A 27,963-nucleotide genomic window follows, 5' to 3' on the forward strand; every position below is an offset into this window, starting at 1 on the left:
AGCAGTTTCTTTCAGGGTCCAGCTTAAGTGACCATGGCCCTTCCCGGTGTCGGGTCATAGATAAGGGGCAGGAGCCAGTCAGTCAGAGCCTGGCCCGAAGCTGGGCTGCCCTGGGGGCTGTGGCATCGGGCCGCCGGCAGGTGACCTCCATCTGGCCCAGCTGACCTGGGGACGCCTCTGTCCCCGCGGACAGCAGGGGGCCCACGGCTTGCCCGAGGTCACAGAGCAGCGTGGCGGTCCTAGAGAATCGCGCATGTGCCGATGCCCGGGGCAGGCTCCGCACCCCGGCGCTGTTGTCGGCCCGGACCCCTGCTCGTCATGGACACACACTCCCGGGTTGCTATGGAGACCCCTCTCCGGCAAGACGCGTTTCAAAAGACGTTTCTTGTGTCTCAGGTTGGCTTTTATGTGACAAGGACGGGTTTGCACATTTGCTCCTTCTGAGGAAGGAGACGGAGGTGGCCCTCGCCCAGGGCGGGCTGCCCCTGGCTGCCGGCAGGGCAGTGACAACAGCTTGTTTTCCTTGGACCCGGAGCCGCCTTCCATCACGGCTGCGGGCCTGACAGCTGTGGCCTGGGCGTTCTCCGGGATTCTCCTGGCCGCCTGCCCGCCTCCCACAGCCCTCCCCCGAGCCTGTCGTGGGAACCTCCTCATTAAGCTCTGTCGCCGCCAGCAGCCCGGCTGGGGGAGAGCCCGGCCTCAGGGGCCGCAGGCTCAGGAAGTGGGCTTTCCTGCCCCCCCTCCCCCCCCCCCCCCGGGCGTCCCCAGCGTCCTGGGGACGGCAACAAGGACCCTTCAACATTGATGAAGTGCAGAGAGTCTTGTGATCGAGCAGAGGATGACGTGGGCGGGATCTGTAAAGTTTGGCAAACGACCTCCAGCCTCTTGAACGGATTCCCTGTGGACCTTCCCTCCCGGCTCTGAGTTCTGCACACAGCCAGCCTGTCGGCAGGGCTTTGCTGGTGACGGTGTGAACGTTCATCTCTTTCCACACATTTGTGCTTCAGCGAGAAATGGGATTCTGGAGGCCCTGCCCCTGGAACCGGACGGAAACCACCAGTGGCCCGTTCTTTCTCTCGTTCACACAGAGCCAACCTTCCCATGCCTGGGTCTCAGGTCTGGTCTGATCCCTGGGTCTGGTCTGCGCCAGCCAGAAGCCAAGAAGCGAGGACAGCCCCCTCCTTGGCCTCTCCCTCCCACAGACCCCTGCCACTACGGGCAGGGGGCTTCAAGGCTGAGAAACGAGTGGGGACGCGGTCTAGGGGGCCCCCTGGGTGGGGCTGACACAGCCCCAGGCCAAGCCCTTGTGGGCAGAGCTGAGAAGGGGCTGTGGGTTCTGATGGGCCCCCAGGGGTTTGCGGTGCGGCCGCCAGCGTGGGATGCACACTGATACCCACGGGGACGATGGGAAAGACTTCTGTCCAGTCATTTTTACTACAAAACTTCAGCCTTTAAGTACTCACCATGAGAGTGGATGGTAACTCTTGTGCGCAACGTACGATAAATACACACACAGTAGAGGGGTTCGCGCCCAGAATCTTTGTGCCAACGGGAGTCCACGACTTCGAAACCTTGCAAACCACTGGTTGGAGGGTCAGAGGGCTAGTCAGTGAGGACAGGAGAGCACCTGCCACTTTGGAAGAAGCCTGCCCTCCAGCTGGAGGAGGGAGAGGCCAGTGTCCCTGGGGGCAGAGAAGAGCCCAAGGCAGGCAGGTGCCGGGTCTGGACAGTCACCCCAAAACTGAGGCAAGTTCACGGCAGAGCATGTGGGGGGGATCCTCCCCGAGGCCCTGGAAACAAACCTGCTGCATTAAGAACGGGGAAATAATCCTGCAGGTGCAGAAGAACGTTGTTATGAGAGAGACGGAGAGGAGAGAGCAACATTAGAAGGTTCTGGGGCTTCTCTAATGGTGCAAGAGGCTGTGATTTCTGTGCCAGAGAAGAGGGAGCAGATATGAAAGGAAACCGTATTTGGTTCACATAGGCACAGAGTTACAGAAAACTAAAATTGTCTGAGCAAAAAGAAAATTCACATTGGAGGCACTGAGTTTTTAAAAGATGTGGGATGTGGAAGACAAACTTAAAAGTTCTTCCAGAATGTAGAACAGAACAAAGAGATGAGAGATGGTGAATCGTGGGTCAGAATTGGAGGTTCTAGAATCAAGGCCAAACCCAAGAACCAGCATAATTTGGAGAAAAAAGCGTCATCAAAGATGTACACCAAGAAAACTTTTCCAGAACTGGCGGCCTGAGGGGTGGGGTGGGGGAGAGGACCAGGCAGATCGGGGGCACCTGGTGGTCCAGTCAGTTCAGCGTCCGACTCTCGGTTTTGGCTCAGGTCATGATCTCACGGTTGGTGAGTTTGAGCCTCGTGTCGGACTCTGTGCTGAGTGTGGAGGCTGCTTGGGATTCTGTCTCTCCCTTGCTACCTGCCCCTGCTCTCTCACTCTCTCTCTCTTTCCCAAAAAAATATTAAAATTTTTTGAAAAAGATGAGACAGATGGACACATAGAAGGACAGGGAAATGAAGGTATACCTACACGTTTGCAAATAAACTCCTTCTGGAAAACTGCCTGAACTTGAAGGTTCAGCCATCCCAGGACACATGGGCTGCACAGAGCACGCTTCTCCTCTGGAGCCCTACATTTCAGACATTAGTGTCATTCCCGCAAGGACACAGGAACAGAAGTCCTGCTTGGAGTTCTGTGGGCTCAGAAGTTTCGGGGAATGAATCCCAGTAAAGGTCTTGATGGGGTGATGTGAGAGCAAGAGAGGTGGGCAACACCGTGGCTGCAAAACCCAACCCCAATGTCAGGCAAACAGCAGACTCTGGGAAGACGAGGAGAAAAAAACGCGTAATAGGTAGAGGCTGCAAACCCTCAGATTAGAAAGTGGAGAGAAGACAAAGAAGGATGAGTCAGAGCGGACTACCTTCGTCCTCTCAGGTAGGAAAGAATTTTAAAGCCGTATCACTCAATTTTGATAATTAGAGAGATACAGTTTAAATAATTTTTAGATCTAAAGGTAACCACAGGTGGAGTTTGGAAGTGTGACAACGAGGACAGCAGTGGCACCAGCCACGTGTTATGTCACTTAACCACAGCTCCGTGGGGTGTGGGGGCTGCTGCCACTCATCTCTACCCTCCATGTGAGAAAACTGAGGCACAGGGCGGTCCAAACAACGTGTCGTGTCGGCCCCAGGGCTGGGGAGTGGCCGACCTGAGATCCGCAAACCCCGCCCCAGAGGCCCACCTCTCCCCTCTTTGAGAACGTGCCCCCTCCACACCCCTGCACGAGACACAAACAGCGTCAGGAGCAGAAGGACAAAAGAAGTAGGAAGAATTTAAAACCACAGAAAGCGTGAAGCCAGGTGAGAAAAAAAAAAAAAACCTCACAGTTTAGAACAGTCAACATAATTGAGTTTCCCTCCGCTGTTCGAAAGCAGTGTCTCCTAGATGGGATTTAAAAGCAAAATTTGATTTCATGCTGTTTACAGAAGAGGTTCCTAAAGCAGAAAGACCTGGAAAAACAAATGAATACCCGAGATTTATTAGGTAAGTACAAACCAAAGGGCAATTGAAGAGAAATCCTCATTTTAAACCAACTAGAATTCAAAGCAAAAAAGCATTAAATGGTCTAGAAGGACCATTTAATATGGATAAAAGTAGCATACACTGTGAAATTTCATGCAAAAATAAATAAGGAGATTGAGACCTGAATCACTGACTGCTTTAATAACTGATAAATATTGAACTTTGTAGCCTGTAAACAAATAATACATCTTCTTTTTAAGCATCCATTGACAAAAATGTCATGGTGTGACCAAAGTTGTATGTGGAGGGAAAACATCCCTAAAGTTTTTTATTAAGGGGCACCTGGACAGCTCAGTTGGTCGGGCGTCCGACTCTTGGTTTCGGCTCAGGTCACCATCTCACGATTTGTGACTTTGAGGCCTGCATCGGGCTCTGTGCTGATGTCGTGGAGCCTGCTTGGGATTCTCCCTCTCCCTCTCTCAGAATAAACATATGAACTTTAAAAACATTTTTAAAAAGGGTTTTATTAAAAGAAAATTAGGGGGGCGCCTGGGTGGCTCGGTCGGTTAAGCGTCCGACTTTGGCTCAGGTCACGATCTCGCGGTCCGTGAGTTCGAGCCCCGCGTCGGGCTCTGTGCTGACAGCTCAGAGCCTGGAGCCTGTTTCAGATTCTGTGTCTCCCTCTCTCTCTGACCCTCCCCTGTTCATGCTCTGTCTCTCTCTGTCTCAAAAATAAATAAACGTTAAAAAAAAAAAAATTAAAAATAAATAAATAAAAAATAAAAGAAAATTAGGAATTTTAAGGGGGAGTAAGTACTGATTTTGTGATGTTTTAATAAATAAACGATAATAGCTTAACTTGTTTTGAAAGAAGATCATTGAGAGGGACTTTGCTAGATATTAAAATGTATTATAGGGGCGCCTGGGTGGCGCAGTCGGTTAAGCGTCCGACTTCAGCCAGGTCACGATCTCGCGGTCCGTGAGTTCGAGCCCCGCGTCAGGCTCTGGGCTGATGGCTCGGAGCCTGGAGCCTGTTTCCGATTCTGTGTCTCCCTCTCTCTCTGCCCCTCCCCCCTTCATGCTCTGTCTCTCTCTGTCCCAAAAATAAATAAAAAACGTTGAAAAAAAAAATTAAAAAAAAAAAATAAATAAAATGTATTATAAAACTAAGTCCCGGTGGTGTTACTTCAGGATCAGTAGTGATAGATCAGTGAACCCTAAGGGGAAGCCCTGAAATAATCCCTACTATGTAAGAACCCAGTAGATGAGGAAGAAAACCACAGTTGATCTCAGTCAAGGGCTGAGAAGCGATAAGAGAAAGAAAACCAAATAGGAAGCAGTAGGTTCTTCAGTGAATGTTAACGGGGAGATTGGAGATTAGATCCCTGGATGAAAAATCAAATTAGAGCCCGCCTCTCACCAGCCATCGACATAAATTCCAGGCGGATTAAAGAGTCAGATGTGAAAGAAGAAACCACGAGTAAGCTCCAGAAAACAAAGTGAATATTTAATCAATCCTGAGATGGGAAGGAACCTCGGAAGAGAACATGGAGAGAGAGACTGTCGCCTCTGTGCACGGCCTGTGCGCAACTTTAGATTTCCACCCTTCAAAAAATACATGCCTACTTAAAAAAGCAAATGTTACACGAGGGAAAATATTTGCAGCAAATGTGACAAGAAGTAAACATCCCTGTTACACAAAGCAGTCTCAGAACCCCATCAGAAAAACTCCTCTCAGAAAGCAAAAAACAATGCCAAAAGTAAAAACGGACAACCACCGCAGAAGAGATACAAAGGCCAGTGAGAACACACTCCTTCAGCCTTGCTAACCAGAGAACCACACATAGAAACGACACGCAGAATGACTTTTTCTCCTCTGGAGTTGACAAAAATTTAAATAAGCGTAATGAGGGCTGGAGAAAGCTGTTTTTGTTGGTGGGGGGGTGGTTCCTCCGGGTGGGGGGACCACGGGAGACCTCCCTCCGGGTGGGGGGACCACGGGAGACTCCCGCTGGTGCTTCAGCACGGCACCCTCTCCAGTGGTGGAGAGTCAGACACCAAATTAAAGGCCAGGGTTTGAGCAGGTAAGTAAATCACAGCGCGTCCTTAAGATGGGCAGTTGGGTGACGATGTAAAAATCAGCCTGTTGAGGCCTGTAAGGCAGGAGAATAGTCGTGACACAGGGCTTGCCTCGTATGGGGGTTGCGATCTGAAATCGGTACCAGACGTGTGGAAGGTGGTTGGCAACACAGAAACCCTAAGTGCCCTCCGCGGGGTGTTAGGTGTGATTCCCCCTCCGTTTTATCGTGTTTTCTGCACCCATGTCCTGCCCTCGTGTTCATGCCTCGATGGAATGGAGGGGGGGGCGGCTTCTCCCTCCGCAAGACCCCTCTTTTCATTCTGGGCAGGAGCTCGGGTGTCGTGTCAACAGGGCTTGGACGGTCAAGTTGAAGGGCTGGGGTTTTACACACAGTTGTTCTCAGGTGAAGTTCCTCCTGGAGGCCGCGGCCTTGTCCCCGACCCGGGGCAGGTGTGGGAGCGCGAACAGTGGGCGGGGGGGGGGGGGGGGGGGGGCGGGGTCTGCAGGGTAGGACGGGGTCTCCACGGAGTAGGAAGAGCTAACAGTGAGGCCGGAGGGCGGGGTCTGCAGGGGCGGGGCCGGGAGTGCGAACTCGGGGGCTGGTAGGCGGGGCCGACAGGGGCGGGGCGGGGAGCGGTAACAGGTGGGGCTAGGGGGCGGGGCCGGGAGTGCGAACTCGGGGGCTGGTAGGCGGGGCCGACAGGGGCGGGGCGGGGAGCGGTAACAGGTGGGGCTAGGGGGCGGGGTCTGCAGGGGCGGGGCCGGGAGTGCGAACCGGCGGGCGGGGTCTCAGTGGCCGCGGGATTCAGGTTCAACGGTGAGGTCGGCCGGCAGGGGCTTGGGGCTGGGTCTCTGCTCCAGGGTTGTCCCCCATTCCCGGTCCTAGCAGCCCCCCTTCTGGTTTCAGGGGCCTGTCTGACATTTTTCCGCATCTTTACTCCTCTACACTTTCTCTTTCTCGGTGGTTTGTGATTCAGCAAGGCTTCTCCACATTTGCGGCGATTTTGTGCTCTTTGACACTTCAGCACGTAACGGTTCACTTGTGACTATCGTATTCGCCTTTTATGTTAAATAATAGTAGATGACCCCTCTCAGGAGGGTCAAGAATTGGAGAAATGACGAATTTCCGTAAAGCCAGCATTCCTAAGCGCTACGTTTGGGGCCGTGCAGGTGTGAGGTGAGCTCCGTCTTGCACTCAGGAGAAACCATCCGATCTTTTCAGCAAGTCGGTCCCCAAATTACGCCAGCCTGTGTCGAACCTAAAGTCTGGGTTTCCCTAACTGCTCTCTGCTGGGAAGGGGCCAGTGTCTGCCTCCAGGATTTTGCCTTGAGGTAGGCCCCGCTGAGCACCAGCCTTCTCCCTGTGGCTGGGTCTGGGCGAGAACCAAGCTCCACAGCAGGGGGCTGGATGGAATGACCACCGTGTGTGGGAAGGAAGGAAGCTCTTCTTACCAGGTAGCCCAAGGCCCCAGGGTTTAATTCTTATCCCGGGACGGTGGAAAAGGGCTTCAGGGCTGGGAGGTGACCGTTACCGAAAATCCTATGAGAGTTGGAACCCTCTGAGGGAGCTAAGGTGAGGAAAGGGAGGGGCTCCTGTAGGCCACGTCAGCCACAGCTACTCGTGGGCTGGCCTTAGTCAAGACCGGAAAACCACATTCTATCAGGCTTTCCACGTGTGGCTGTTTTGTGTGACCCTGGTGACCGCCTGGTGCCTTGCACCCGAGGGCAGGCACCCCCCAGCAAGGGCCCCAGGCCCTCGCCCGTAGGCCTTCTCTGCGTGCTTGTGGCCCAGGGTCAGCACGCCCTCACCGCTTCCATGCCGGTGTGGACCCCTGTGGTCCCCATGTCACCGTGCCGCCCCTGGGGGATCTTTTCATGAGACTTTCTCCTCCCGTTTAATGCAGACTCCCCACCCCCGACACTGGGCCACAGGCACCCAGGGGCTGAGCTAAGAAGGGAAATGGGGGAGGACACATCATGTCCCAAATGGCAGCTCATTGCGTGCCCCCCGGACACCCCCCGTTACCTAGACACCTACTTGCCCGCTGTGCACGGCCTACGGCTTTTGGCCCCACCACGGTCCCCTGCTGACTGGATCACCAGCCCTGACACCGGTCAGACTCTCCCAGGACGCTCGTGGGAGCTGCCTGCCATCGGGGCTCCTGTGGGCCGGCCCACACGGGCCACGTGGGCCTGGCACCCCACAGGAGAGGGCCCAGGGCCCAGGTAGCAAAACTCCTTTTGGAAACTTTAAACATGTCTCGGCTGAGCCAACATACGCTCAGTGGGTGTCGGTGCACAGAGGCCGAGTCCCGTGATGGACACGACCCGGCTGAAGTCAGAGGACGGCCTGGCTCCTGGTTCTACTGTCTGCCTTGCGCACCGTTCATGTACTTACCCTGACCGGAGTCCTACAGCCTCTGCTGGACTCACCCTGGGACCAGGAAGTCACCAGTCTAAAGACCGTTCCTTCTGGGGCGCCTGGGTGGCGCAGTCGGTTAAGCGTCCGACTTCAGCCAGGTCACGATCTCGCGGTCCGTGAGTTCGAGCCCCGCGTCAGGCTCTGGGCTGATGGCTCGGAGCCTGGAGCCTGTTTCCGATTCTGTGTCTCTCTCTCTCTCTGCCCCTCCCCCGTTCATGCTCTGTCTCTCTCTGTCCCAAAAATAAATAAAAAAACGTTGATAAAGACCGTTCCTTCTGAGCAGACAGTTCCGACAGAAACACTTCCTGATGCTGGTTATAATTAGCCTTCTCCTAGTTTGTGACTTGGGTCCTGACTCTGTTTTCTGTATCAACACAAAAGAAACTCAAGCAACACAGGTTGGTGTTCCAAGCACCTCCATCTGGCCAGAGATGGTTTCGGGCTCCTACTGGCGGTGACCGTGGGCGAGCTAGCCACGGGACAGCAGGACCTCTGATTCCCAGAAAGCCCTCGGCAGGGGGAGAGCATTTAGCTCACTGCGGGCCTGCACTGCAGCGGGCTGGTGTTCCTTCTTCCACCAAAGGCCCCTTAGATATTCAAGAACCCGTCTCATCTTCTTGAAACTGATGGTCTCTGCTCCTTGGACTCCGTTCTGACCTGACCTCTCCCTCCTGCTCGTCCGAGCCCCCACCGGGTGGAGGCCCCAGACCGAATCCAGCGCCCTAATGTTACACCACCCCCTCTCTTCTTGGCATCCTTCTCCTTCTGACGCAGCTTGAGAGTGGCCGGGCAGGCACGTGGGCTGGGACGGAGGAGTGAGACCCGGGACAGCACGCAGCCCCGTGCTCTCCCCTTGACCTGTCCCCAGCGCATGCGGACGCCCCGCTTGGCCTGAGTCCTGAGGTGAGCGTCCAGCACCCTGGCCCCGGGAGGCACCACCGGACAGGAACCACAGCTGAGGTCAGGCCAGGAGGCCGCTAAGCTACGTGGGGATCCGGTGGGGCTCACGGCGTCCAGAGGCCCGTGTCCTGCTCCCAGCCTTAGCAGGGGCGGGCGTCCAGCCTGGGGTCCGTCGCTCCCCCTTGGTCGTCTCCGTGACGAAAGCCGTAGTTGTCCGGCCAGCGGCCTGAGTGCCGAGGGTCGGGGTCTCTTCCCCTGCTTTCTGGACCGTCTCTTCCAGTTTTTCCTCTGCCAGATCTGCTTCCCTGGACTGGACATCGTCTGTCGTGCCCACCGTCGTGCCCGCCCCAGAGACCCGGCTACCAGCTCAGGAATGCCCCGGCCTCCCAGAGCAGGATGCTTTAATATGAACAGCTTGCTAAATAATGGTGTTATTCGTCATATTGGGTCCAGCTACTCACCAGGCACTGTGTTAGGGGTTAAATATACCTTAGAAGACAAAACACACGGTTTTCCCCCTCACGGGGCTTATAGTTTACCAGGGAAAGCCGGTAACGGGGACCAAATGAGTGATTTCACATCTAGGCTACGTGCTGTGAAGAAGTTAAACACAAGGTTGCAATATTTTTTTTTTTTTTTTAAGTAATGGGGTTGGACAGCCACATCCTGCTCAGCCGGGACGTGCCTGGAAGGTTGCTCTGGAGAGGTCATGCGTCAGCAGAGAACGGCTGAGCCGTTTACAGACCAAGCGGGCAGGCCGTCCAAGAAGAGGGAACAGCACGTACAGAGACTCTGCGCCGGCAAAGGGCGCGGTGCGCGGAGTCACCAGAAGGACAGAAGATGGACGGACGTGTGGCCGTGGCCTGAGCTACAGAGGGGCGGGACGCCCACGGTGGGGGCCTTGGGCGGTGCTAGGGCATGGAAGCCAAGGACGGAGGGAAGCCTCTGAAGATTCTTACCTAGAAGAGTAACACGGTCTGGTTCGTTCTAAGAGCATGGGTCTGGCACCTGCCTGGAGAGGAAGCCGGAAGTAGGGAGGGAGCCACTTTGCTGTGGCCGGGAGGGGAGGTGGGGCCCTGGCAGGAGAGCTCTCAGACGCCCCGTGTGCATCCAGGCCGATTCACATGCGTTTTCTCACAAGCCAGTGTCCCGTACATCAAGTCCATGTTCAGAATCAGCGTATAGCCTGTTATTGCTTTCTGCTTCTCTGTTTCTGTCTTCTTTTTCTCAGGAGCTTTGTCAGTGAGCACTAGCTTTTGACTGCAAGTGACAGGAAACTCAAAATAATAGCAGCTTAAACAAAATAGAAGTTTCTTTGTTATGCAAAAGAAGACTTGGAAAGGTCAGTCCAGAGCAGGTATGGTGCTCCATAGCATCAGCGACCCAGGCTCCTTCTGTCTTGTGGCCCTGCCAGCCCTCGGGCATGGTTTCTTCCTCATAGTTCAAGAAGGCTGCTGGAGCTCCAGCCATCCCACTTGCCTTCTAGCCTGCAGGAGGGAGGAAGGGACAAAATAAGATGTGTGCTCTCCCTTTAAAGACTTGTCCTGGAAGGAACACTTGTCGTTTTCATTCACATCCAGTGGTCGGTTACACGGATGGAAAAACATAGTCTTTATTATTGATAGTCCTTGCTCATCCCTGGGTTCTTTTACTGACGAAGAAGGGGAGAAGGGCTGCTGGGTCATAAGTTTCTCCGGGGCTCAAAACCACTCACGCTGCCCGCACCCTCGCTCTGTATTCAGGCATCGGACTGCTATTCCTACTCTGTAACGTCTCTCAGATCCTCTCTGCCCGCCACCTCGCCCGGCCACAGCCCTGCCGCCTTGCACGCAGCCGTAGGGGTAGCGTGTCTGGCGTCAGCCTGTCCTCCCACGGGGACGTCTCTTGCCCCTGAAAACCTTTCACTGCTCCCTCGGGATCGCAGTCCCTGCTGCACCCTTTAGTGTCCAGGGCCCTTGCAGTCCCACCTAGACCACCTGTGATGAAACCAGCTTGGTTCAAGTTCAGTAACATTAGCAAAGATTGTAATAGCACCTCGCATTCCTACATGTAAGTCTATTGCGTCCAGAATCGAAAGCGGTGGCAGAAAGTCAGAGAGCCCAGACTCAAAGCCGAGCCCTGATAGGGGACTGGCTGTGCCACCTTGGACGAGTCACTTGCCCTTCGTGAAGTCAGACCCCAGCCAGTCCCCTTCCTTCCCCGGGCCTCGTTCTGACCTGCAGGTTGGAGCTTCAAGCTGTCTTGCCTCCTTCGCGGGGTTATGAAGCTCCGAGAGGAGGAGGTGACGAGCCGGGAGACCATAAAATCCAGGACCCGGGTCTGCTGCTTCCGGGCCGCCCTGGGAAGGGAGCAGACAGGTAGAGCCCCAGTCCCCTTTCGGGGCATTAGGGCCCGACAGCTCAGCCGGGCTCAGTGACCCGTCCCGTCCCCCGACTTGCGGGGCGGGGAGGCCTGGCGCCCTGGGGTCCTGACTGCCTGCTGCAGGGCTCTCGGGGTGTTAAATGGGGAGGGGTGTCTTACGTGAGTGTGTTGGGGCCAAGGGAGAAAGAGAAAAATGGGCGAAGCGCATGTAGTCTTTCTTCAGTTCGGGCTGTGAAGTCCTCTGATCGTCTGGGGACGTGCCGTCTGGCTCCTAGGCTGACGCTGACGGTGCCATGAAGAGCGCCGAAGCCACTTCCCGCTCTCAGGTACGTGGCCCTCGGGGCCACGCCTCCGCGTGGGGCGGGGGGCAGACGGTCTTCGGGAAAGTGTAGGTCAGAAGTAATGACGTGAACACTATGTCGTCAAGCTTACAGAGTTAAGGAAACGTGAGTCTGGGGAGCTGGGTCCAGCTTTGTAATTACCGTGTCAAGCTTCGTGCGTGCGAGCGCTCCCCTCAGTTACCAGCACCCGTCATTCGTTCTGTTCTTTCGTGTAATTTAAAGTGCGGGTTTTATTTAGGGAGCAGCGTGTCTCGAGGCTTTCGTCATTTCGGAAATTAGACGGTGCCCTCCTGAGCTCGCCAGACGGTCGCTGTGGCCAAGTTAGGCCCAAGGGCCGGTGGGGCTCTGGGCCGGGGTCTCGGAAGCCCCAGGCGAGGGTCACCTCGAGCCCGGGGGAGGGAGGGAGCCGTTTGTCACGTGCTGGTTATGTGCACGCATCCTCCCCATCGCCCTCGCGGTAATCTCTTCCAGTGTTTTCTCCAGCACTGAGAGAAACGGGCCCAGGGCGGCGGGGGCCTCGGCCGCCGTGTGAGCTTCCTCGATTGCTTCTCCCCCAGCGGAAGGCGAGTCCCTAAGAGAGCGTCCACCTGAGTGCCGGCACTTGTAGGAGGCGAGCGCACGGGGAACCTGTCTTCCCGTTCACAGCCGTGTAGGTACCCGCCCCGAGAGGCCGATGCACCCACGGGCCCCCCTCCGGGGTCCTCCGGCTCCCGGGTGCCTCCCAGCCCGGGCATTTCCAGCCTGGCCCTCCCTGACCCATCAGAGCTCCGAGACCCCAGGGCCCAAGGCCCCGCGAGCTAACGGCCCGACAAACCTGTGTTTGGGTGAGCGGGTGACGACGTCGGCAGTGGGGTCCTTCTGTCTCCTGCAGGCTCTGGACGGCGGTTCCGTTGCTCAGGATGCGTTTCATGAAACCACTCGCCAGGTAAAAGCAGATATGTGCTCACCCCAGGGGCCATCACCATCCCTTTCATTACCGCCAGCAGCCCCGAAGCTAATCAGGACAGATCTGACCCAAAAATAAATTCGGGAGGCCTTCCCTCCGCGCCTCCTGTGTCTCCCTCCTTTGGGTGGGCCAGACTTTCCTCCGCATCTGTTTGCTTCCTGGCACTCAGACAGCTGTGTGGCCTTGTCTGCAGTTCCTGGGCTCTGCCTGTCCCCAGCTTCTTGTCTGCTTCGGACGCTCCCTCCTCTGGGGTCTTGGCCAGTGAAGGGGCAGAGGTGGGCTGTAGTTTCCGGGCAGGCTTGCTTCCTGGCAACGCGTCATGAGCATCTTCTGTGACGCTACTTCCTGTAAAGCAGAGCGGGGCTGGGTGCCGGGGTACAGGGGCCGGGGGCTCGCTGGGCGACAGGCGGAGGAAGGGGCCCGCGTGGCGGCCCGAGCCCAGCCGTGGCACCGGCCCACCCTCTCCTGTCCCGTTGCCGGGACCTCCTGTATTCAGGGGTCTGAGGTCTCGGCCGGGGGCCGGCAGAGGCTCCGTGGAACTCGGAGCCCCTTGGTTTGCAGAGGGGGCGGTGCTGGGGCAAGGCTGCTTGCGTCTGTGGTCCGTGCCCAGCCGCAGGCTCCCCAGAGACTGGGCAGGGGCGGGGTGGGGGGTCGGGTGCGATCAAAGAAACCTCCACCGTTGGGCTGGAAGGGGTTCTGGGCTCGTTTGGCCAAATGCTCCCATTTACGGATAAGGAAGCCCAGGCCCAGGGTCCCACAGCAAACTGGAGTCTGAGCCCCCAGCTGGGTCCTCTCCTGGGGTAACCACCGCGGTGCCCACGTGGCTGGTGGCTCAGGCCGAAAGAGGCGGCCGGGGGGTGAGGGCACAGGCCCCAGCGTGCCCCCTCTGGCCTCCGTCACTTTACCTAGAAGGAAGGGGTTCGCTGCGTTAGGGGTAACCCCAAGACTGTGACTCCCAGGGGCAAAGTCCCCTGCCCAGGTCCTGACCGTACGTCTGTGTGTGCCTTCCTGAGACAGTCCTGGCCTCTGGGCTAACGTGCCCTTGGAGGAGCCTGTTCCGTGGGCAGAGACCCTCAGAGCAGCCACCTCCGTGCTCCTTGGGACACTCGTCACCACTGGGTCAGTTTAGGGCAAGCCTCCTGCGTATCTGTGTCTCCCCACGCGGCCCCTTGAGGCAGCCGGGGAAGGAGCTGGCTGGGCCCGTTCTCAGAGGTCAGCGACAGGGTGACCTGACACCATGCCCTGCGGACCCTGCAAGCGAGAAGGGGTCTCCCGGGGCCGTCTCGTGCCCCTCGCCCTCCTCCAGCAAGAATGTCTCAGTTCGAGAGGCGGGAAAAAGGAGCCGGGATGCGGAGGGTGGTCTGGCCCCAGCTGTGTCCCCTTCTGCTCCCGGGACCGGGAGATGAGTCAGGAGGGCGTGAGCCCCTCGGCCCAGGCCCCGGCTGGGAGCCTTTCCTTCCGGCTGCTGCTGTCCAGGATGCTGGGGCACGCCAGCCACGGAGACTCACAAATTCCTCCGGTAGGAAAGCGCCCCGCCACCCCCACCCCCCGCCATCCCGGCAGGGAAAGTTGGGTGCGTGCTGGCTCTCTCCATTCTTCCTCACGTGGTACTGAGCTTCTGGATTAGCATGACTTCTGATGTGTTCCAGAATTTTCCATGTAGTCATGTGAACCACGGTCTGGGTGGTTTGGCTGTGGGACAGATGGGCCTGGAGCAGCCCCTGGGACCCGGCCTCCCCAGACTTGTCACTCTTCACCTGGTCAGAGCCCACCCCCCGCAGTCGGGGACACGTGCCCCCCGGGTGCCCAGGCCTGTGGGAAGAGGCCAGAGACAGCCACACTCCATGTGCAGAGACCGCTAATGGTCAGGGAAGGCCCCGCAGCCACGCCGCCCCCTCCCGGGGGCCCACTCTTCCCGTGGCAGGGGGAGGCTGTGCACACAGGGCTCTACGCCCTGACCAGGAAGCCTCACTGCGCTGGGAAACCGCAAGGAGAAAACTTCTTTCCGGGACTTTCTTCCATCTTCTTCCTCTTTGTTTTTGGTCCCAGGGTGGTCCCCACCTCCCTCCCACCCAACCCTGCCCAGGCACGGCCACGGCGTCTGTTCACCTGGGGAGCTGCCTGCCTTTAGTTCTCTTTGGAAGTCATAAGTGAGAGGACAAAGCCTCCCTTCTTCCCTCTGAGGCTCCAGCCAGGACTCCCGCCTACGGGGCATTGCCCTCCAGGGGGCCGCGTGCACACTGAAGTCTCCGGGAACGGCATTCCGTGGAGTTGCACAGTGTGCAGCCTAGCCAGCTGAGCAGGGCGGCCCTGGCGTTGGCTCACCCCCTGTGAAGGCAGCTCACGCGGATCCAGGATGAGATGCCTGAGAAAGGCCGGATCCCCACAGTGTCTCCAATCAAGCCCTCTGAGCCTCCCCTTCCTCAGAGGCATGAAACGGCCAAGAGGGGCCAGACCCAAGCTCACACGGGGGCTCTGTCGCGTGGCGGGTGTTTTATTCTGCGCGAGTTCCCTAGCGCGGCTGAGCCTGGGTTTCCAGTTCAAGACCACAGCAAGTGGCCATCCTAATCTTGTTGCCGTGAACACGATGCGCGCCAAGGCTGGCCCACGTGGTGCGCGGTAAAGGCCGTTGTTACCTTGTGAAGCCGAGTGGACGTGCAGCCTGCCCACCTGGCAGAGAGAGTCCCAGAGACACTGCGAGATGAGCGGTCTCTGAGGAGACCCTCCCCAAGAACCCCAGCCACTGGGCCGCTCTGTCTGTACGTGGAAAGCTGAGAACGTGGCCCCCAGGTCAGCTCCACGACGGAGGGCGGATGGCGGGAACAGGCCGGACCGGGAGGAGAACAGTTTACTCATGGCGCCGGGGTCCGTGGTGCTGAACAAAAGCCAAGGGTAGCAGCTGTGAGAGGGGGGAGGGCGGGGAGGCCATGCAGGAGGGCAAGCCCAGGGGTGAGCACACCGTCAGCTCCCGTCACGGAGAAGTGGGGGGTGGGGGGGAGGCAGCTCTGTGGAGGGCACCTGATCCGGGACGGCTTTCTGGAGGAGGCGACTTCCTGGGCCCAAGGGGCCAGAGTGAGTGAAGCCCAGCACGGGAGGGGTCCAGTATGAGGTGGGAGAGGGGCCCAGCAGTGGCGGGGGGGCCAGTATGGGATGGGAGAGGGGCCCAGCAGTGGGGGTGGAGGACGGTATGGGGTGGGAGAGGGGCCCAGCACGGGAGGGGTCCAGTATGGGGTGGGAGAGGGGCCCAGCAGTGGCGGGGGGGCCGGTATGGGGTGGGAGAGGGGCCCAGCAGTGGGGGTGGAGGGCGGTATGGGGTGGGAGAGGGGTCCAGCAGTGGAGGGGGCTGGTATGGGATAGGAGACGGGCCTGGTATGGGGTGGGAGAGGGGCCCAGCAGTGGAGGTGGAGGGCGGTATGGGGTGGGAGAGGGGTCCAGCAGTGGGGGTAGAGGGCGGTATGGGGTGGGAGAGGGGTCCAGCAGTGGGGGTGGAGGGCGGTATGGGGTGGGAGAGGGATCCAGTGGTGGCCGGGGGGGTGGGTATGGGGTGGAGGGGGCCCAGCAGATGCTTGCCAGGGCATCCGCGAGAGGCTCAGAGCGTCGGTGGGGCCCAGCCTCTTTCGCCGGGCGGAGTTCCGACTCAATCCTGTACCAAAGCCACTGCTCCCAACCCTGTTTGTGTCTCTTACTCCAGCGACACAGGGGAAACCCAACCTAGGCGGTCCCCGGTTTATAGGGTCCCCCCGCTTCCTTGCCCAAGGACAAGGCGAATCAGAGCACGAGAGAGCAAAGCGAGCTTGTCATAGGGGCAAGCTTTGTACGTTCCCCGACGCAAAACGTGGGCTGTTCACGAGCATCAGGTGTTCAGCCACTGCTGGTTCCGGACCGACGGTTGTTGTAGCCCAGAGCGTGCGCGCCGAGGTCACCCTCCTCCCCACCCTCGGCCGGTGGGAGCCACGGCGGGTACGAAGCAGGGAGGATCTTGTGTTTGGGGAAGACTTGCCTGGCAACCGAGTGGGGCACGGGTTGGAGCAAGGAGGCCGGCTGGGGACACTGAGGCAGTGGTGCAGGTGGGTGCCACTGGGGGCGTGGCTGGGAAGGGCAGCGAGTGCGGGGTGTGGGGGAGCCAGCGGAGGCCAGGTGTCCCCGTGTGGCCGGGTGGTGGCATTTACTGCCCGCAGGTGGGAGATGGCAGGAGGAGGAGGAGGAGGAGGGCCCCGGGGCGGGGCGGGCGGGCAAGTCAGCTGACCTGCCCTTTCCCTCGGCGAAGCCCCAGGCTGGGACCGGGCTGGTGTCAGAGGGTGGGAGGTGCCCGCTGAGTCCGTGGACACAAGATGGCCGGGGGAACAGACCTGTGTCCGCTGGTTGCGGGCCCTCGGTGTCCGGCCGCCCCGTAGGGACACAGTCCAGGTTTGCAGCGTAAGTGCAGCTGAGCTGAACGAAACGAAGTGGGCCTCCCGGCAGGGGGAGGGCGAGAGAGCGACTGAGTCAGTGACCGGGGAAGAGGAGAGGAGAGACTGGGGGTGCGGGTCAAAGGAGGGGGAGACGGGGGACGAGGGAGAAGGCCGAGCGCAGAGGCTCCGGAAGGAACGACGGAAGTGGGGGGGGGGGACCCAGGGCCTGGCCCGCGGCCACCGCCTCCCCACACCGCCAAACGCACACTTGCCGCGGTCCACACGGTCCAGTGCCTCTTCCAAACATACTGTTTTTCTCCGGTTTCGTGCTTTTTATTAAACATTTCCAAATCAGGAAACACGGAAATATTTTTTAACACAAAGAAAGAAAACATTGCGAGTAGAGAAACTGACTCAGAAGGGTTTGCCAGATGAGCCAGCTGGTTTCCCGTTTCAGAGCCGTTCAGAGAGGGTGACGGCACCCGTCGTGAAGAAAGGGGACTGGCGGCTGGGTCCCCCGGCTGCCGCCTCCGTGGGCAAACCGGACGCCTCGGCACCACGGGGGAGGAGGAGACCGGACGGAGGAGAGCTGCTCGCCCAGGAAGGCTGAGCTGGGCCTTCTCGCCTGAGTCCCTCCCGCCTGTCAGCGAGGCCACGTCCACGTGCGACCCCAGGCCCGCGTCCCGAACCTTCCACGTTTGGCCAAAGTCCGCCCAGAAAACCGCCGGCGGAGACGTGCGTGCCACCGCCTCTGCGAGAGGGTCCGCGGGAACTGCGTCCGCAGAAGGGAACGGCCACATCTGCTAGGTGGCGGGTTGCAGCTGGTTCGGTGGGCGTGGTGGCGGTGATGGCTTTCTCCCCTTTCGGAAACGACCGGAGGCCCTGTCCCCCACGCTGCGAGCTCTTAGAAATAAAGCACGAGAGCTGCCTCGGAGAGACCCTCGGCCGTGGCCTTGCGTCGCCCGGCGGGAGGGAGCCCCCTCACTCTCCTCAACTCAAAGCCAGCCCTTACAACTCAGGACGCCGGCCACAAAAATAACGCGGGGGGCCTCTGTGCACACGCCGCCTGGGCCTGGGGTCCCCGTGGGCAGCCTGGCTCCCCACGGCCGTGCATCTCACATTTCCAGATGCTTACCGGGAAAAGGCTTTTTAGGCGGGAAAGGACTTCATTGGTTTTGTTTGCCCTGACGTGAACTCGCCTGTGGCTGCGACCACCAGCCTGGCCCATCGGCCGCTCGGGGTCCCCGACTTCCGAGGCCGGCGGCTCTCACCGGCCGCAAGTGGCTCCAGACGCCCCTGAACTTAGGCTGACGGGACACCCTTGGGGGAGTGGCAGCGATTTCCCCGAAGCTGGCATTCCGAGGGCACCCGGTCATTCCTTGATTATAGGGACGCGGCAGAGGCAGGGGCGGGAAGAGGCCCCAGCGCTCGTGAGCGGCTCCCCTCAGTGGGAGCTGGCCAGGCTCGCCAACCCCCCCCCCCCCCCCCCCCCCCCGCTCCCTCCTGGCCACCATCCTGCTGCTCACGGCAGCTCTGTGTAGAATCAGCCTTTTCGCTTACTTGGGGTAAGAGCCCCTGTGCTGCCGGCTTGCGATAGAGACAAAATGAGTCATTCGCTCATTCATTCAACCCATGTGAACCGACTAGTGGAGACAGCGCAGCAGACGGGACACAACGTCCTGCCCTTGAGACTTACGCTCTAACGGGGCCGACAGAGCATATATCATATCAGGTGGCGGTATGTTCGTGGGGCAAAGGGGGGCGGGATGGCCCGTGTAAACAGGGTGACCAGGGAGCCCCTTACGGAGACACTGACGTTTGAGCAAAGACCCGAAATCGTCTGAGGCAAGTGCTTTCTGGGTAAGCGGGTACCAAAGTCGGGGGTGAGGCTGGGCTGTTGTGGGGCCTGCAGACACGCTGATCGCAGCAGAGCAATGAAGAGCCACGGATGGACTGTGGGCCACAGGAGCCCTGGGGTGGGGGTGGGGCCACAGGGAGAGGGGTCCGGTGGGAGGGGCCCAGGGTGGGAGGGGCTGGGGGGGTCCCAGAGGGAGGGGGAGGGATGAGGGGGCAGAGTCCCAGGAAGAGGGGGTCCTGGTGGGAGGGGCCCCAGGGAAAGGAGTCCCAGTGGGAGGACTCCAGAGTGGGAGAGGCTGGGGTGGGGGGTCCCGTTGGGAGGGGCCCGGGTGGGAGGGGAAAAGGCAGTCCACAGGAGTTCACCGTATCAGTTATCTGTCGCTGCATAACAAGTTGCCCCATAATTCAGCAGCTTGAGACGGCAGATGTTGCCGACGTCACAGTTGCTAAGGGTCAGGAATTCAGGGGCAGCCTGAGCGGGCACCTTGGCTCGGGTTTCTCGTGAGATTGCAGTCAAGCTGCCCCCCAGGCTGCGGTCTCCTCTCAAGGCTCAGGTTAGAGGGTCTCTGCTTCCAAGTTGGCTCACCCCGTTGTGGGCATGCTGTGGCCCCTCACCAGGCGGGCCTCTCCATAGGGTCACCTCATGGCATCGCCAGTGTCTTCCCCCGGACGGGAGCGATCCCAAAGAGAACAAGGTTCGGGTCGCTCGGCACAGAGGCTGTGGTGTTTTTATAGCTGGATTTCAGAGCTGATGGCCCATCGCTTCCGCCGTGTTCTGTCTGTCAGAGACAAGTCGCCAGGGCCAGCCCACTCTCGGAGGAGGGGATTACAGAAGTACGTGGAGGAGGCAGGGGACCGTGTCTGAGGCTGTGACCACACTCCTGGGGTGCGATTTCATCCCTGTGGCACCCGGAAGCAGGCCCAGCTAGACCACACGCTGTCCAAGTGTCTGTACCTGTGCGGAAAGACGCAGGAAGCTTGTGCCCTGGCGGCTGCGGTGCCCAAACACAAAGAGCACATGAGGCCATCCAGCAGGCAGGTTGCAGTGAGCTCAGGGACGCTTATTTTGTTTCTAGGCTTCCCAACTGATTTTTACATTAACGTATTTTTGGGGTCTTTTTCTTAGGTTTGGTTCTGTGTTCAATATTATGCAAGTTATGCAAGGATACGCTTAGAGTCCGTTGTTCTGTGCTATTTGCTGCCCTGCCCCCGATCTTCCCATTTACCCTTCTCCAGAGAGAGCACTCTTCCGGAGGGAGCATCTCTCCAGAGGGAGCACTCCCCCCAAGGGAGCATCTCTCCAGAGGGAGCACTCCCCCCGAGGTAGCATCTCTCCAGAGGGAGCACCTCTCCAGAGGGAGCACCCCTCAGAGGGAGCACTCCCCCCAAGGGAGCATCTCTCCAGAGGGAGCATCTCTCCGGAGGGAGCACTCCCTCGAGGGAGCATCTTCCAGGGGGAGCACTCCCCCGGAGGGAGCATCTCTCCAGAGGGAGCACCCCTCAGAGGGAGCACTCCTCCTGAGGGAGCATCTCTCCAGAGGGAGCACTCCCCCAGGGAGCACTCCTCTAGAGGGAGCATTCCTCCCAAGGGAGCATCTCTCCAGAGGGAGCACCTATCCAGAGGGAGCATCTCTCCAGAGGGGCACTCCTCCCGAGGGAGCATCTCTCCAGAGGGAGCCCTCTGCCCTCCTGTGCTCCTTCGTGCCAGGGCGGGCCTCCACGTCTGCGGGTAACATGCGTGTGCTGCTGCTTTCCCAAACTTCAGTTGTGCGCCCCACTGGCCCCCCAGGTGGAGGATGAGGACACAGCCCCTCGCCCGCCACACCCCCTCCTGCGCAGCCTTCTGCACGTCCGGCCAGCACTCCCCAGACTCTTCATAGCTGGGCCTTCAGCGGAGGATGGCGGCTCCTTTCCTGCAGATCTTTTTGTTTCTCCTGGGCAACTGCCACGTTAGTCCATTTGCCCCGCTCCTTATGTGTGTTTATCACTAAGTCAGCTCCACATTCTGGCAGCCGTCCAACTTCCCAGGACGTTCGGGCACGTTCGGTTTTCCATCGATTTTAACTTCTTGGGCAGCGTCTTGGAGAGGTGTCTCCCAGAGCCTCTGGCCTGCTCTAGCCCGGGCGGGTGGCCCTCCAGGCCTGGCGCTCGGCCGCGTCCAAGGACCACCCGCCACCGGCCCCCTGGGCCTCCCTCCTGGAGGGTCTCGCTTCCTCGGTCCGGGGGTTCCTCCTTTCTTCGGGTGACACGCAGCTTCCTGTGGCCTCCGGTGAGAGGTGCAGAGGAGACATGTTGGAGGCTCTTGCACATCTGAAAATGTCCTCCCTCCACCTTCTGACTTAACTGACACCCTGGCTGCTTCGGAAATAATTTCCCTTTGGAATTTTGAAGCCTTGATTTCATGGACTGCTGGCTCCCAGGGTTGCTGTCAGAGTCCAAAGTTACTCTGATTTCTGATCTGTCACATTTGACCTCTCCCTCCTCTCTCCCTCCCTCCCTCCCTCTCTCCCTCCCTCCCTCTCTCTCTGCCTCCTTCTCTCTCCCTCTCTCTCTCTCTCTCCCTCCCTCCCTCCCTCCCTCTCTCTTCTTCTCTCTGCCTCCCTCTCTCTCTTAACTCTGGAAGCTCCATAGCCTCTCTCCTTTCCCCTGGTTTTATCAAATTCCACAATAATGCCCCTGAATGTGAGTCTTTTCGTGTACTGTGCTGGGGACAGGGGGCCCTTGATCTAGAAACTTATGTTCTTTGATTCTGGAAAAAAATTATTTTAATTTCCTTAATGATGACTTCTCTCCTCCTTCTCTTTTTTTTCCCAGTTCTTTTTCTGAAACTATTCTTACCTGAATTGGTAGACAGACTCCGTGATTTTCTCGTATTTTCATCTCTGTCTTTTCCTGCCTTTTGGGAGACCCCTCCATTGACCCCCAGCCCTTCCAGAAAGACCCCCTTGTGTGGCACTGACCCGTGTCTCCTGGGGCCAGAGTCTGGCTCCCTCACCTTGATTATAGGGTTTTCCCCACGAGCTCTTCTCCGCCACGGTCTGTATGTGGTCGAGAGTCCTGCTTCTCTGTCAACTGATTCGGTCTGTGTCTTTCATGTTCACAACTGTCCTTAGATTTCTGGGGACCCCGGTCATCTGCCTGCGTGGAGGGTCTACGGAGGGCAACAGTGTGTGCATTTAAGTTGCAACCAGCTGTTACATGGCCCCTGTATCTGTCACCCGTTTCATAGTAGGAGAAAGGGAAAACCATAGCACACCCTGACGGTAAACTGATAACTATAATAACTGTCCTTAAAAAAAAAGACACCTTTTTCTCCCCAGCCTTTAGAGCAAAACACGGCTCTGAAAAATTCTCTGTTGCAAACACTGGCAAGACATGACTATGCAGGCTGGTGACAGGCGTAAGCCACTGTGAGATGGTGAGTGGGTTTCCAGACGGCTTGGTCCCCACACCCACCGCCCTCAGGCCCCACCCACGGCCTCCCGCCTGCTGAGCCGCGGGGGGCAGTGGGACGTCCTTGTGCCCCCCCCCGCCCCTGGAGGGAACAGCACTCCAGTCTGGCAGGCGGTGTGTGAATGGCGCCCTCAAGACCTGCTTCCCTCTGCAGCACACACGGCCAGCTCCCATGCGACTGTATTTGTGAATGAAGAAGAAACCCACAAGAACATAAAGAGAGTGTAGAGACAAAACAGTAAGTCAGACATCAAGGTGACAAAAAGACAGCTACCTGTTGCTAATACTGAGTCCCAACCTGGACTCTGATTTCTTTCTCTCGTAACCACTCGTGTGCGGGTAGAAAGGCCCGGGTCCCGAGGCCGCCGAGCAGCCAGCAACACTAGTTGAAGCATCGGATTTGCAGAGAGGCGGGCTGTGAAGACCCAGGGGCCAGTAACACGCTCGGGAGACAGGCTACAAATCCAGTCCAGACCCGCGGTTGGCGGTGGAGGCTCTCCGCTGCTCCTCCCCGGCCACCTGCACACTTTCCAGCGGGTCTCGTGTCCGGGGCTTGCTGTCTTTCCTCAGGCTTGCGGGCGGCTGCTGGAACAGTCCTCCTTGGACACCAGTGTCTTGTGTCCCTTCTGTGTCCAAGAACTCGCAGCAGATGCCTTCCTGTGTCAATTACGTCTGCAGCCCAAACTTCAAGACTCTCACAAAGGTCTCCTCGCTCCCCTGCTGTCCTAGTCCCTGCCTCTGTCGTGCTGTGGATAGTTTCTCAGGGTGACGACACCTGTCCCCCGCCCCCCCCCGACAGTGGCCATTGCCCACACTGAGTGCCCGCGTCCTGGGACGAGCCCTGGGCTGCTGGTGCTCCTGGTCACTGGCCCCCCTGTCAGCAGATAGGGAAACGGGGTCACAGAGGTTAAGTCGCTTGCCCACAGCACAGAGCCTCTTGATGTGGAGGTGGGGCTTGAAGCCAGGTGAGCCAAGCCCAAGGCCGCCGGCTCACCTCCTCTCCACCCTGCGCCCCAACCTTGCCATCAAGTCTCAGACCTGACCCGAGACTTCTTCAGGACGGACTGGTGACCCCAGGACAGGCCCTGAGAGCCGGGGTCTGCCTCCACGGCTCCCCCGAGAGCAGCATGCAGGAGTGGAAGGGACAGAGGGGACGCGAGGGGGAGCCCGACTGGGGGTGGGGTGGCACCTGGGGCGGGGGAATATCTTCACCTGCCCCGCCTCCCCAGGTGCACCTGCTGCGCCCCAGCCGAGCCCCGTCTTTCATAAGGGCGCTCCCTCCGCCTGAACCCCTCTCCTCCCTGCCTGCCTGGGGGCTCCGTCCTCTGACTAACCTGCCGGTGTTGGGGTCAAGGTCACTGCCCTTTCCCTCCTGTCACTCAAGCGCCCTGTCTACCTAGTTCTGCGAAAGTCTTCACCGGCCTGTCCCCTGAGCCAAGAGCCCTGAGGGCAGGCCATGTCCCGCTCTCTCATCTTTGTGTTTCCGTACTTGTCCGTACTTGTCACGGAGCCAGCACACAGGGGCTCCGGTGTCTGGGGGTGAGAGCAGGGAGGGAGAGGGTGGGGCGCCCTCGGCACCGGGCAGGGGGGTGGTGGCCGCGTCCTTCCAGCCGGTTCCTCCCCGGGCAGGGGAGCCAAGAGCCCCGTCCAGCCCAGAAGAGAGACCGTCCCTCTGCGGGGACCCCAGTGTCCCCTGGAAACAGCCCCCGGGGCGCCCCTCCCGACAGCGGTGACGGGACGGTTCTTCAGGACCGTCAGCCTTACGGGAGATTGCTAAATGTGTTTGGTGGGTTTGACATTCTCCCCTGCTCGGGAGCCATCATTTCGGATCAGTCACGTCCACGTCCGCTCAGGCTGTCGACTTGTAAGGGAACGTCTGAATTTCATTGTCGCGTGATTTCATGCGAAGCTATTTTACCAACACTCGAAGGGCGTCTACAGTGCACTCACGGCCAACGCGGCCTCTGGGACCAAGCTGGGGCGGGGGACAGGGTCAGGGCCGGGGCGGGGGGCGGGGGCGGGGTCCGGGCTGGCAGAGTCGTGGCACCTGCCGTCACCAGCACCGCTGGGTCCACCTCAGCAAACACCCAGTCCGTCCCCGTCCGGGTTCGCGCGCGGCCTCTGCGTCCGGGGCTGGCAGTTCCTTCCACTAAGTGCTGTCTCCCCCCCGCCCCCGCCCCCGGCAGGTACCACGACCAGCAGGACGTGACCAGTAACTTCCTGGGTGCCATGTGGCTCATCTCCATCACCTTCCTCTCCATCGGTTACGGGGACATGGTCCCACACACGTACTGTGGGAAGGGCGTCTGTCTCCTCACCGGCATCATGGTGAGTACCTGGCCCGCCCGTCGCCCTCCCCACCTGCGAACGCCGTGAGGGCGCAAGAGGGGTCCCCCGGGCAGGACGGCTGCTGGGCGCCCCCTCCCCGCACACCGCCAGGAAGGTGCTTCTCGGCTCAGTTTCCTTTTCCAACACAGTCAGAGCTCCTCGTCCCGGGCCGCCGTGGCCTCTCCACGGCCCCCCAGGTGGGCTGGGCTGGGCTGGCCTGGGTCTGGCCCCCACCCCCGTGCCCCCACCGGCACCACCCCGCGGCCACAAGCGACAGGGCCCTCGGGCCCCACAGACTCAGCGCCACGTCCGAGGGACCGTCACTGGAACTCCCAGAGCGGGGATCCGGGGCGGGCGCTGACCTGGCCACGAGAGGCCCGTGTCCTGGGTCGGTGTGCGGCCAGCTGTGGCCCAGGACCGCCGCTCAGTGACCTCTCTTCAGGAGAGGACCCCCAAGGCTCCGAGGAGAAGGCTGCAGGGAAGCCTGGGGTGGCCTCGGGGGTGTGAGCGCGCACAGGCCTGCAGTTCTAGGTGCCCGGGGCCCCCCCACAACCCCCACACGGTGGGGGGGGGGGGCTTCCCTCTTGGTGCTCCTCAGACTTCATTCATCCCCGTTTGCAGCGTAAAGGCCGCTAAATTCTCACCAGGGTGGGGGCCGCCCCACCCCCCCTGACCTGACCTTCTGGCACCCATCTCGGACACCAGGCCGCTGAGTTCGGGCCCCTCGGAGCAGAGGAGGGTCTAGGGTCAGGGGCCCCGAGCGGCCGCGCCTGCCTGGACACGCCGTGCCCCTGCAGCTCCTTCCCATGGAGGCCTGGCGGGGGCGCACATTAGCAAGTTGGCCCACGGCCCCTCCTGGGGGCGGGAGGGGGGGGGGGGCTTAGCACCTGCTGTGTGAATCCCCGGTGAGCGAGGCCTCAGAACGATCCCCTCCCGTCCCCTCCTGTCCATCGGGCGGTAGGAGTCTGTCTGGCCGAACTCCAGCTGCCATCAGAAACCAGGCGAGGGCCTCCCTCCAGCACCTAGTGACACGCGGCCCGAAGGCCGAAGCCTTGGCATCTTAGAGGCTCGGCTGGGGTGGGGGGGGGGGGTTGGGGGGGCGGGGCTCTGCGTGGCTGTGCCCCCGGAGCGCATCGTGGGCAGCTTCCCCCCCAGGCTCCAGGAGTGTGCTCCCCAGGACCCTGGGCCCCTGCCGGCAGCCTCCTCCTCGGGGCGGGGTCCTCGGCTCCTGGGGCGCAGGGTTGTGTCCCCGTGCAGGGAGGGGTGGTTGAAGCCGGGGCAGCAAGCGGGTGAGGGGAGCCCGTATCCCCTCCCGCATGAACAACACGGCTCAGGCCCTTCATCTTCTCTTGTGTTCAAAACGTCTCCCTCTCCGGGTGCAGGGGCGGGGGGTGGGGGCTGTATGGTCAAGGGCCGTGGCCCCCGTTAACGTCCACCACCTCCCTCTGGGGTCAGACGAGGGAGCCCTAGTGGCCCTTTTCTAGCTGAGTCATTCTTGCTGGGGTTTCTGAGCCGCCCTCCCTCCCCTCCCCCAGCCTCCCAGCACCCCCGCCCCTCGGGTACTTCCCAAGGACAGGTAGGGCTTCCCGCCTGGTTACCATGGACACTGCGGGGCCTGGGGGGGAGGGGGGAGGATGGGTTTGTGTGCTGCGGCTGTAAATAGTCTTAATCATTGTTTTCTCTTGGCGATCCTAGAAAGGGGGTGATTATCACCCATTAAGCCAGGTGCTCGGTGGTCTGAACGACCTGCCGACCTGCCCTGCCGTGGTTGGCACGACCCGGCGTGTTTGAGGGGCTTCAGCCACAGAAGCAGGTCTGTCAAAGTCCAGCATCTCTCCTCCAAGAACGTCACGAGCTGGTGACAGTGCAGACAGAAAGCTGTCGGTACTTAGCCACCAGAACTGGAAATGGCAACACCCGGGAGGCGGTGCTTTGGAAGCCTCTCGGCTGCGGGGTGTGGGGTGTCGGGGGAGCCGGGGGCCCAGACCACCCCGCGGGAGCCCCATTTCGGTGCAGCCGAGCCACACGCGCCCCGTGGGCCCTTCCTGAGTTTGGGACACGGAGACAAAGCTGTGGGATGTCTGCTGGGGACGCTGAGTCTCCCCCCGGGCCTCAGGAGAGATGCTCTCTGAACCTGGGGGGGGCTCAGCGGCGCATCTGCCTCCCGTCAGTTTGAGAAGACGAGCCTCGCCCTGAGACACCTTGCTTCCAAACCAACTGCCGTGCTTTTAGTTGTCGGGCGGAGTCTGCTGTAGAGACGGCGTAAACCCTCCGGGCTGGACTCCCCCATTCGTCACCGTCACCGTAACTTACGCCTCGTTTTAGTTTATGCTTCGTTAGTTAAGGACGCTTCATCCTTTCCCCCTCGGACGCTTGTTTTTCCAGATTCTGAGGTTTTGCAGCTGGAAAGTGTTTCTTGGAATCAAGGAGAGGGAGGACCGGTGAGGAGGACTCCGGACTCCTGAGGGGGGACCGGTGCGGAGGACTCCGGTCTCCGGAGGGGGGACCGGTGAGGAGGACTCCGGTCTCCGGAGGGGGGACCGGTGAGGAGGAGTCCGGTCTCCGGGGGGGGGACCGGTGCGGAGGAGTCCGGTCTCCGGAGGGGGGACCGGTGAGGAGGACTCCGGTCTCCGGAGGGGGGACCGGTGAGGAGGACTCCGGTCTCCGGAGGGGGGACCGGTGAGGAGGACACTGGTCTCTGGGCCCAGATGTAGGGATGAGCTGGCAGTTTCACCCTCGCGGGCGGCTCCTGTGGGCCTGCTCACCGCACACCGTCCGGGTGGACCCTGCCCTCCCGCCCCTCCCTCGGGGGTAGGAGCTGGCCCGGGGAGACCCAGGAGCCCAGCCGTGTCACCTGTGACTCTGGACTTGGCACGTCTGAAGGCGAGGTCTCAGTCATGGGTTTGCTCCCCAGGGTGACCCTGTGGAGGTCACGCCAGCAGCCACTTCGTCCTCTCCATCCCACGCCACCCTGCCCCTCCATCTCCCCACGCGGCCCCGCCCCCGGGCACCTGGCCTGGAGAAGGGCTCACTGCCCCGGCGGGAACATAGGTGATCACTAGACAGCTTACTGGCAGACACGGCGTCAGGAGGGGCTCCCGTCACCAGAGAGCCAACCGACCGTTACCTCCTGACTCCAGCCTCACCTCCCTGTCCCTCCTGCTCCTCACTCACCCCCGTCGTCGTCTCTCCCTCTTCTTTCCTCTTCCCTGTCCCTTCCCTCCTTCCGCTCCCCCCCCACTCCGCCCCCGCCCCCGCCCCCTGCCCCCCGCCAGCTGCTTCAGGATGCAGCTCCAGTGTTCCCTGTCTGGTCTCTGCTCCAGCAACCTCTCTCTCTGCACCCCTCCCCTC

At 60.0% G+C, this 27,963-nt stretch overlaps 1 protein-coding gene across 2 annotated transcripts in view; it reads left to right on the forward strand.

The window, feature by feature from the left end:
* KCNN3 (potassium calcium-activated channel subfamily N member 3) overlaps positions 1 to 27,963 on the forward strand; it is a 117,013-nt gene that overhangs the window by 71,243 nt on the left and 17,807 nt on the right. For both annotated transcript variants that reach the window (XM_060644760.3, XM_060644761.3), the window contains one exon: positions 24,471 to 24,612. In XM_060644760.3, the coding sequence (XP_060500743.2) occupies positions 24,471 to 24,612 (142 nt within the window). The remainder of the gene's footprint in view (positions 1 to 24,470; positions 24,613 to 27,963) is intronic.

Source organism: Panthera onca, chromosome F1, assembly GCF_046562875.1.
Source record: "Panthera onca isolate mPanOnc1 chromosome F1, mPanOnc1 haplotype 2, whole genome shotgun sequence".
In the NCBI taxonomy this organism is placed as follows: Eukaryota; Metazoa; Chordata; class Mammalia; order Carnivora; family Felidae; genus Panthera; species Panthera onca.